Source organism: Strigops habroptila, chromosome 3, assembly GCF_004027225.2.
Source record: "Strigops habroptila isolate Jane chromosome 3, bStrHab1.2.pri, whole genome shotgun sequence".
NCBI lineage: Eukaryota > Metazoa > Chordata > Aves > Psittaciformes > Psittacidae > Strigops > Strigops habroptila.
The window spans coordinates 70,408,281-70,418,788 of record NC_044279.2 but is presented as its reverse complement, the minus strand read 5'-3'; the positions used below and the strand labels follow the sequence as shown (position 1 = coordinate 70,418,788).

At 47.8% G+C, this 10,508-nt stretch overlaps 1 protein-coding gene across 2 annotated transcripts; it reads right to left on the bottom strand.

The window, feature by feature from the left end:
- Positions 1-425: 425 nt before the first annotated feature.
- TMEM213 (transmembrane protein 213) lies at positions 426-5,429 on the bottom strand. 2 transcript variants are annotated; one of them, XM_030478715.1, is made up of 3 exons: positions 5,148-5,429; positions 2,834-2,902; positions 426-1,205 (listed from the first exon to the last, which is right to left on the bottom strand). In XM_030478715.1, the coding sequence occupies exons 1-3, from the start codon at positions 5,227-5,229 to the stop codon at positions 1,036-1,038; spliced, it is 321 nt and encodes a 106-aa protein (XP_030334575.1). In that variant the 5' UTR covers positions 5,230-5,429; the 3' UTR covers positions 426-1,035. The 2 variants fall into 2 exon arrangements, with proteins under 2 accessions (XP_030334575.1, XP_030334576.1); XM_030478716.1 differs by having other exon boundaries at positions 2,834-2,899; positions 5,148-5,314.
- Positions 5,430-10,508: the final 5,079 nt, after the last annotated feature.

Here is a 10,508-nt window from a genome sequence, read left to right as displayed (position 1 = left end):
CTATGTTTAATTTCAGTCTGTCTCTAGCAGGTTTGCTAATCCTTGGTATGTCTAGATGGGTTTAACACTGATTTATTGTTTTAATAATGGATAGAAATCAAACTGGTGCAACTGCCCCAAACCAGACAGTTTGACTGCAGAGAGCCAAATCCTCCTGCACAAATATTTCATGTTAGAATCATGTTTCTAACAATTTGGGTTGAGTATTTCCTTGCCAATATAAGCTTTATCAATATAAACCGGTGAGAATCTTCCCATCAATAAGATTGTTTATTATCATCTTGCATAAATAGGAATAGTTTCGTGTATGACTTGGATATGCTGGTTTAAACCTGCTTGCCATGGTTCAGCTTGGGTTAGTTAGGCAGGCACAAGCTGAATAAATACAACCAGTGTTCAATTCCTACAAAACTTCACACATGAACTGCATTGGAAAAACCAATTTTAATTTCAAAACAGCCCAAACAATCCTTAAGTTTCCAGAACAGAGCTTTCACTGGTATCAGTTAATAGACTTTAAAATAGGGCAGGTCAGTGAGTGAGAAGGACTCGGTATAATCAATGACTTACATCCACTTACTGATGTAGTAACCTGGTCTGTAGCTTAGTAACAGATCTTGTAAAACCGATCCTCCAGAAAATAGCTTTATTTGCCCACTTTCTGTTTCAAAGCCAAAGGTTATGTACTGGGTTGTCTTAAGGCAACATGCTATAGACTGGTAACTGGTCCTTCAGTGTCTCATTATGGCTGGCACACTCACAGCCAGCATGAAAGGTCTTGGGGAAAAGGTTTTCTGCGCACTGTGGGATGTACGTGGTGGCTTGCAGGGATATGTGGGCTCCACACCTTGGCCAGCAGCTCTGACCTGCCAGGGAGGATGAAGCCCCAGTAGGTGCCCTGCTTAGATGTGGCTTGATTTGTCTGCAGGTACATTCCCTTTCTTTTTTGTTTCTTAGGAAGTGACTGTGAAATGCTTTGTCAGTCTGTCTGCACCTCAATGCTCCCAGTGCTGCTGCTTGCTGGCTTGCCTGGCTTCAGGCCACCAAATATTTGGGTTCGTCAGGCTGGAGTTTCAAGACCTTGTCCACACAGAGCAGGATGAGGGTCAGAAACCAGAGGCTCCAGCCAACAGCCGCTGCAATCCATCCATAATCGTCCATGCCCGTCGAGCAGCACATGGCTGCTTTCGTGCAGAAGTTCACGTCTGGTGGAGAAGAAATGAAGTGAGCTGATGAGAGGCTAAGGACATACCAAAGGACATAGCTTTGCTAGAAGGCAGGTGAGATGGTGACTTCACTGTTTGTCCTGTCATTCTGCCTTGGCATCTTTCCCCTAAGCCTGGCTCTTAACCTGGGGGATGGCAATATTCAGTTTTCTCTCTATGTCTTCAAGACTCGGTCACCCCTGCTGGCCAAACACCTGAGCTGCTCCTCTTTACCACTCAGTCCACCATTATGGAAATCTTTTAAAACACCTATTTAGCATAAACTCAGTCGCTTTTAGGAATGGAGTATGATAGAAGTAGCTATTTAAAATTAAAAATAAACCTGGGATGGAGAAACCTTCATGTGAGAGAATAAGAGGATCTCCAATAGTTTAGGTACCCAGCACCTCGTCCAGCAATAGAAGCACTGGTTGCTCTCTGCTGGGCTGTTAGCTATGACTTGTGTGTAACAAGGGCAAAACAGACTGTCATTGAGGATCCCTGGTTTATGGTTTAAAAATGAAATAATTTTTAACAATTCCACATATTTTTTCTTGCACCTTTTGCATCTTTTTTGATTGTTTGTTTAAATCAGCCCAATTTCCTAAAGTCAGTCAAGGAATATGTCAGTAGTTGTTTCATTTATGCTGTTATTTAAAGGCATCTGCCCTACTTTTTCCACTATGAGGACACAGTGAAGATACCCAGCTTTGTGTCTGCATCCCAGGTGGTAACATGGAAATATCAAGGGAAGCTTGGAAGACCATGGCACCCCTTGGGCTGGAAGAGAAGCTGAGTGTGAAACCCCAGGCAGCCAAAACCACCTTGCATCTATGCGCATTGTGTATTGACATGCACAAAGCTTGTCAGCTGTGAAAAGTGAATGCCTCCTGAGCATGATGCATTTCCAAGGAAATTACAGTATTTCCAAGGAAATACAATATTCCAAGAAAATACAAAATACAGTATTTCCAAGGAAAAGCCAGGTGAAGGTGCTGCTCAGCTGCTCTGGGTCATGTACATCAGGCACGACCATGTTCCTGTGCATCGGCTTTCAGCACACACAGTACAGTTGTCCTGCACTGTAGAGAGCAGCTCTTCCCGCAACAAAAGAGACATGGTTTGTGTGTGCCTACAGAAGGGAGAGGGGTGCCTGCCCCCTATGCCATGCTTTGAAATAGCATACCTCTATTTGTATGCATACTATAATTCGGGAAGTGCAGAACTGTGGGGATGTTTGACATTTGGGCTGGAGGACAACTCAGGGAGTACTGGTGGGCTCTCAGGTTGTCTGGGACTGGCTGTTTGGGGAAGACGTGGTAGGGTGGGGGGAAGAGGCACTCTTGGGAATCTGTGTTGTGCCTACAGGCAGGCAGTCTGGCAGGGAGCTTTAGGACACACAAATTGAATTAGTTATGAAATAGTCTGTTCAAAGCTATGAGTCCACCTGAAGGTACCTAAGGCATTATGGGCATGCCAATGGAGCAGTCTTAGAAATGTATCCTAGAGTTCCACCCGCAATGGTAGCCTTGACAAAAGATAAATCCTTTTCCAGGACAGCCTCTCAGCCACCTGTGTAGTCTCATCACCTGACTTTATCATGGTAGTAATGATTTATAAAGACTTACTAAGGCATGGTGCTTCGTACTCAGTTGTGGGCATGGAGGTTGTTGAAACATTGGAGACCTCTTGAGCTGCTGCCAGAAGGAAAGCACAAAAGAAAAGGCAAGTTGGATTAAAAAAGCTGTATTGGGCATCAAGCACGAAAATCTGGAAGCCATTGGCCTCGCAGAGGTCTGTAGGATGGCAACAACTTGGAGAAAGTTCGTTCTTCTCCTAAACATTGCTGCAGCAGGGTATGCTTTCTCATTCCACCACTGTGAACACACGCTCTGGAGAGACCTGCTCTAGCACCAGCCATAAGAAGCAACTGAATCATTGTGCCTCTACCTGAGTATGACCCTGGTGTGAACATTCAATCAGAGCTCGAATTAATCACCATCCTTTCCCAAGATACAGGAGCAGAATGAGCAAGGACTGGAATGAGAGAGGGCATTCAGTGGCATGCGGAGATCCATGGCCAGCGAGCTGTACATCTTCCTCCTTCTGCCCTTAGAAAATTCCCAGTAACTCCAGGGTGTGAAGGATCTGGCAGAGCTGAGGGTTGAGCCCATCTGTGGAGAGCACCAGCAGATCCACCACAGCCTCAGTGAGGAGCTTTGGCTTTGCCACAGTTCAGGTACAGCTGTGCCTGAAACTGTTGTAGTTGGGCTCCAGCTCAGGCCAGCATGAAAACTAGCTCAGGCTGAAAAATACAACATACAAGAACAAGAAAGGGAGGGAGAAGGACAGGGGTTTCAGGGAAGGTTTTGCCTCTTTGTCCTGTTTCCTACCCAGAACTGGAGCACACGTGACTGGCACAGCTCTGTGGCTTGTCTCCAGCCCTCCAAAGCTGTACATGGTATCAGGCCAAAGCCTCCTGAGATCTTTTAATACCCTCTTGCCCCTCAGCTTCAGCACTGCAGCATCAGATGCAAGGACAGCCGCAGGATGCGTGCATGGGAAAAGCACAGGCTGCTGTGGTCCCTGTGCAGTAACACCAGCCTGTCCCTTGCTGCAGAAGGAAAGGAGTCAAAGAAATCCCTCTTCCTGTGCCACTACGTACAGTTTGAGTTCAGCTGGGTGAAGTATCCCATGCTAAATGGTCCTCTGCAGAAATACATGAAAAACAGCCTGGAGAAGCTACAGGAGTAAGGGCTCCTGCTGCACACAGATGGAGGGGCTCCAGCGTGTTGCTTGTCCACAGACCAGGCAGAAGCTAAGAGAGAACTGTTCCCAGCCAAACCATCCCTCTGAGCTGATAATTTGGAGTGTGACAGAGAAAATCAATTCCAGCTTGATTTTACTGAAGACTTAAAAATAACAGCTCAGGTTTAGTTTCAGCTCGGGAGAACAAAACATTACAAGAGCTCTGACCAAACTTTTGCTTTAGGTTTGGTTTTTCACATAACAGCAAATAACCTGAAGTTGTCCTGCAGGTGATGCCTCTCTTAGGGTCACCTGCTGTTGCCCAGCTTTGCATGTTGAGCGGACAGGCAGCAAGACCAGAGCTTTCCTTATGGCTGCTGCCACACTGGGAGCTGGTCCCTGGGCAGCTTGCTCCAGGGAAGAGTCTGAGTACTGCCCATTGCTCTTTCTGACTCTGCTGGGACTTGCTGAATGACCTTGGCCAAGCCCATAACTTGTTTTCTCAGTTAATAAGTACCTCACTGGAGCACTCGAAAGAATCATTAAGAACTGTGTGTGCCCTGTGGAAGAAAGTCCTACAGAATGCCAACCACTGGATCATGTTTATAGACTTCGCAGCCTGAAGGACAGGCTGCCAAGGCTAACCCATCTTTAAATACCTGGCAGGTCTCAGCTGGTGCTGATACAGGAATGCAGGTAGTAGCCTGGTGGGAAAGGAGCAGCTCATAAGTCTCAATTGCATTTTATTTTTAGGCAACTTCTACAATTAAGGAGGCATCGAACCCATATTTCCCACAAACAAGCACCTAGTAAGAGCTAAACCGCACTACAGTGAGCCTCTCCGGTGGTATTCCATATGGTCCCTTGCCTCAGCCAGGAGGGGAAGGCCAGGTAATTGTGGTTTCCTATCTCCTTGCCATTCAGCAGAGCAACCTGCAGCTCAGTCACATTTACAGTGGCTCTGTAAATAGCTGGTAAAAGCACATCTCTTTAGAAAGATGCTGTGATCAATCATGTCACTGCTAATTCTCATTAGCATTACTCATTTCCAGCTCTTGACACTTTTTAGATGAGACAAGGGAGCCCACCTTGTTTTTAAGGAACAAATTACTGTCAGTGGGCAATATATTTAGGTATGGAGTGGGGGAAAAGGCAGGGAGCATAAGAAACTGGAGCATAAGAGAAGAGACATACCTGCCAAGCAGGAATACCAGAGCACGGTGGTGCAGAAGAGCACAGTGATGGCTGCCAAGGGCTCGCAGGAGAGGTGCTTCATGCCGGGGGTCCAGCTCCCACCCGAGCAGCTGCACAGGTCAGGCTGCTGTGGCTGGCAGCTCTGGTTCAGCAGGTCCTCAGCAGGCTCAGAGAGCCAGGGTGCAGGGCAGAGGGTGGAGCAAAGGAGCTTCCTGCTGCCAGGACACCTTGAACTTTCCTGCCACAGCCGGGTGAGGAGAGAGAAGGGCTCTGACCAGAACAGCTCTCGCAGGAGGTGGATGCCGACGCTGAGGCAGGTGAAGGGCCCCTGAAGGTCAAGCCAGAAGGTTTCTCCCCAGGATCTGCTGCAGCTGGAGGGAGGAAAGGTCTCCGGAGCGAGCCCTTCCCAAAGAGGCCTCAGGCAGGTTGCTGGTGCTCTTCAGCAGCGGGCACTCATAGTTTCGGGTGCTCGTGTGACAACAAAGCTATCTGGGGCCTGTTCTGGATGCGCAGCCATCCCACGGGAGGCAAGGGGGAAGGTGTCTGGGGTGGCAATCCTACTAGGTTGGACAGTACTTAATAATTCTTTTTTTTTCCCCTCCACACTGCTGAAACCCACAGGGGAGGGATGTACTAGACTTCCCACATGGACAGCATAGTACAGGGTGCTGCAACAGATGTGAGACAGTGAGATTTGCTTGGTCTCCTTGAGAGCAAAACCCCTGTAGCCTTAGCCCTGCCTAGTGTCTCTGTGGGGTGACCCCACTTGTCCTCTCCACGGGCCACCCCTCGCCACCAAAACCACTCCGCTTCCTTCCAGCTGGCAGTATTCCATGCTGCAGCGGGACACAGGCAGCCAGAGGTTTGCCCTAGAGAGAAGGCACACCAAGCAGCAGATGAAGGCAGCTGGAAGAGGCATGTTAACCCGCCTTGTCTCCTTGCTTTCATGTCAAAACGCCGCTGGGGCTGTCAGAGTTAGGGCTGTGGTGGCTGGTGCATGACAGCCACCTCCGGCTGTTGCAGGTGTGCACGTCCCTGTCCTCCGGCTGGCACCCAAGCAAGGGGTGGCCCAAGGTATGCTCAGCTGGCAGCCAGGCTGGGTGCGTGACCCCAATGGCCATGGCTCTTGGCCTCAACAGGCACAAGTCACAGCAGGAGAGATGGTGTAAGAACACTCCAACTGCTCAGAGTTGCTTGAATAACCTATATGGATAATAATCTTCATTTCTGCCTTGTTTCAGCATCTAAGTCCTTTCGTGCTGGTTGTCTTTAATTCGTGTTTTTATCTGGGCGCTCTGTTCTGTCAAAGCTAAAACCCAACTCTGCTGGGGAAAGGCCTTTCTTCCAGCTTCACCTTTTCCTCCTGAATTTCTCACCCATGATTCCTGCTGGAAGTTGACCTGGCAGTTATTTATGCAAAAATAATGAGTACAGAAGTGTTCTGTGCAGCACAAAATGTTTGAGGGGAAATGAAAAGACAAAATTGTTCTGCTAGTGCATGAATGATTCAGTTTTTAATGAAATCTCTTTTGAATTCTGACTATTACCTAAATGCTCTTTGTCAGCTTGCAGGTAAATGTGCCCATTTCTAAGGGATGCTGAAAATGTTTTGCACAATTAACAGCGTATTTCTTTTCCTTTCCAAAATGTGTTCCCTCCATGGCTCGGAAAGGGCCTGCTCCAAAGCCTCCTGGAGCAGCGAACGGGCTCTGCTTGGCTTCGGTAGTTTTTGGATCAGATTGGAAATGAAGGCTTTGCTTGATAAGTTCAGACACAACGGGAGCCCTATAAAATCATCTCCTGACACAGATTTGGTTTTGTTTCATTTCTTCTTTGTAACGCATTCATATTTCAGTGCTATGACTGCCTGAAGAGTGATAAGAGTCTCCAAAGCCTTCTCCAGGCTTGGTTTTCATGCATCACATGAATGCCTGTCTTCACAGGGGTGTCCCGGCACATGAGGCATGAAGGCTGCACCAGTAGAGATGGGGGCTTCCTCTCCTTGGGGTCCCCTTTCCATGCAATTTTCAAGGCAAGACTTCATTTACTCTCAAATTAGGTACTTCCCCACTCCTCTCCTTGGAGACTCTTCCACAGTGTGTAGGGCTGCTGGTCAGCTTTTCCTGATGATTATGAAGGAGGCAATACCTACCATTCGGTATATTTCATGCCACAGAAAGCTTCCCAGTTAAGGTTCCCTGGTGACCAAGGTGTACCCTTGACACATCACCACCAGGTGTGGCTCTCAGGAAGTTATTACCTTTGTCACACACTCACTTTGTCTATATATGTTTTTTTTCTGTTTGCATAGGCAACATGCTTGTATTTTTCATTCCAAATGAAAGCTGATTGCTGCTGCAGTGCTGTTCTGTCCCAGCAGTGACCAGCATAATGTAAAGTGAGCTGTAGCACAATATTTAACTCGGGGCAAAACACACAACTCACAAAAGCACAGCAGAGCAGGTACATCATCTCTGGTGTAGCAGTGATAAGAGGATAAATCTCTTCCGTATGACACTTGAGGTTGGGTTATCTACATGCCTACTCTCATTTTACTGTACCTAAGGTGCTACTCTGCTTAGCTGCTGTGATAGGAGGGAGCTTTGGTGAAACAGAGCTCAAAACTTAACGTCTCATGTAGGCATGCAAAACCTTCTGCACGGTGGAGGTAAGCATGGAGTGATTATAACTGAAACACTGATCCCAGAGCCACCTACAGCTGCATGAAGGTTCCCCATGCTGCTGAAAGTGATGACAGCCCAGCTCTGGAGGAGTTGCATGTTTGGGACCCCCCTAAGCTCTGTGCATTGGCATACTGAGGTTGATGATTAGCTGACAATTCCAAGGGCTCTTTGCAGCCTGGGAGATCATGGTGCTCCATACCAAGGAGGATGCTAGGTGGTGTGAGACCACAGGAGTGGACTGTCTCCTACGCTTGCTTTGTAGATAGCAAAATCTCCAAGTGACGCTCTAGAAGAGGCATGTGTTGAGAGGGCAGGTCTGTCTGTTAGCAGCTCACTGTCTTTGTATTGCAGGGTTAGCTCCCTCCCAGGTGGCCTTTATAAAGCTCAAAAAAAGCTTAAGGGCCTTTATAAAGCTCTCAAAATGGCTTTAAAGAGCTCAAAACCTCAAGCCTGATGCCAATAATTTGTCCATTGCGGGGGAGCCATTTTGTTTAGTATCTTCATTGATGTGAAAAATAGCCATCTAAGATAAAGCTACCTATGAACAAGGGATTTGATTTTTTAAAGTGAGGCAAATGGAGGAAAAAAAAAACCCACAAAGGTTTTACTCTTTCAATGAAAGAAGGAGAGAAAGGATGTGCTTTCTGTTGCACAGAGGAAAGCAGCTCTAGGGTTTTGAAAAACTCCACAACCCTGCCCTTTGTGTTTTCCAGTCCAGGCTGGGGTTGCTATTAGACAAATGTTGAGCCTGTGGCCTTGCTGTGACCCCACGCTGTCCCTCTGGAGACCTCAGTGAGGGAAAGCAGGGCTGCCTTCATCTAACCAGGGCAGAGCTGCCAGCACTGACAATGAGCGCACTGACAGGGATCCTCTGAATGGTGCCTTATCATCTGTTGCCACCATCTGATCTTTAATAATAAGATTATTATAAAATAACATTCTTACTTCCACATGCCAGAGGCATGAAATAGGATATGGTTTCTGCTGTTCTTCTCTAGCCGGGAACAGGGCAGAGGGAGGGGTAAGAGAGATGGCTTTGTCCCTGCGCTCCGTGTTAGCTAATGTGATGGAGTGACATGGATTGTGTGGCTTGATTTGGTGATGAAGTGTGTGTTGAGGGCCCCTTCTGCTCCCCCTGTCCTGACAGCTTGTAGGGAAGTAGCTGAGTGTAGCTTTGGGGCTGAGTAAGAGCAGCATGGGTGCAAAACAGGAACAAATCCTGGTATTGTCAAATGAGCACAACAGCTTTGCCAGGGGGAAGAATGTGCTGTGGGTTCAGAGGTGGAGGGAGTAGCCTGAGAAGCTGCTTTATTTTGTTGTGTCAATATCCATCAGTTGATAACTGAATGATGACTCCTCATTATAGCACAGACTGGAAGACGATGTCCTTCCTTTCCCACCCCAGCTTCTCCACAGCCCTGCATGATGGAGGTGCGGTTGATGGCAATGACTTCACCTCTGCCTTACCGAGAGAAGTTCTGATTTCTCAGCAGAAAGTGCTGACTTTCATCAGCCTTTGCTCCCTTTTTTTGGTAGCACTGCTGGAGAAAGCAGGACTGATCTCCTGGCAGTGGCTGGTACAGGAGGAGCACAGTGCAGCTAAAGCGGGTAGGAGGTCAGGGAGCCAGTGGCCAGCTCAGCTAGGCAGCTGCTGAGCAAAATGGAAGTTTTTAGGCCCACCTATCAAAATTACCTTATAATTTTGAATAACTCCCTTTTGGGTCGTGCTGCTTGAGGCAGCTGGATTTCAGAAAGTGGCAGGAGCCCTCTCGCACTAGCTGATCTCACAAAGCAGGGCCACTCTTTGTTGCTTTTGAATGGAAAACCTCTGTGGTGGGAAACTCCCTGCTGTTACTCACCTTTCAGCATTGTTCCCTTTGGACAAGCTATACCCTTCGGCTCGTCCAGTCAAGTTACTGGGTACCCCTGAAAAAAACAGGTCTTTGAGAAAGCGTTTCTTTAGAGGGTAGTTTATAATTTACATATAGCCATGTGTTTTCATTAGCTCTTCTTTTGAGATAAAACTTACAAGTGCTAGATTTAATAGTGACCCAGCCAGCCTGATTTACCAGGATGAAAAGCCCTGCCTCCTCTGACCTCCGTGGGAGCTAAGCCATTGGTTTCAGGAGCGGCTGAATTTCTCTCTGGAGCTCCTACTTTAGCAGCTGAAGCAGGAGAAAGTCTATAAAGCCACTTTTTCCCAAAGCATTTGTTATTTCAAGGGATGAGAATCAAGTTTCCTGTCAGCATTGCCCCAGGCTAGCACAGCTCTGCTCACTGAGCCCCTGCCCTGCTAGCCCTCTCTTTACTGTACAGCTCTGCCTGTCCCTTGGCTGCAGGAAAATCATTAATCTCCCATTGTTTCCCTGTCCTTTCCCGGTCTGCCTCCAGTGAGAAAAACCCAGTGAGAAACAGCTCAGAAGTCTTCCACGTCTCTGGCGACTGATCCTCCATCCAGGGCTCTCAAATGAGTTTTTATGGGTTTACAGCTCTCCGTATACAGCAGGTTTCAAAGGTTCTTGCTCGTTTTCGGGTGGCCAGGGCGGTGTGAGCCGGCATGCCCCATCTGTTATTAGTCTCAACAAGCCGTGTGCTGCTGCAACACAGCTCGCACTTGTCGCAGACCTGATATAGGGGTTGTGACCGAGCCAGAAAGCGCTGGGTCCAGACCACCCGA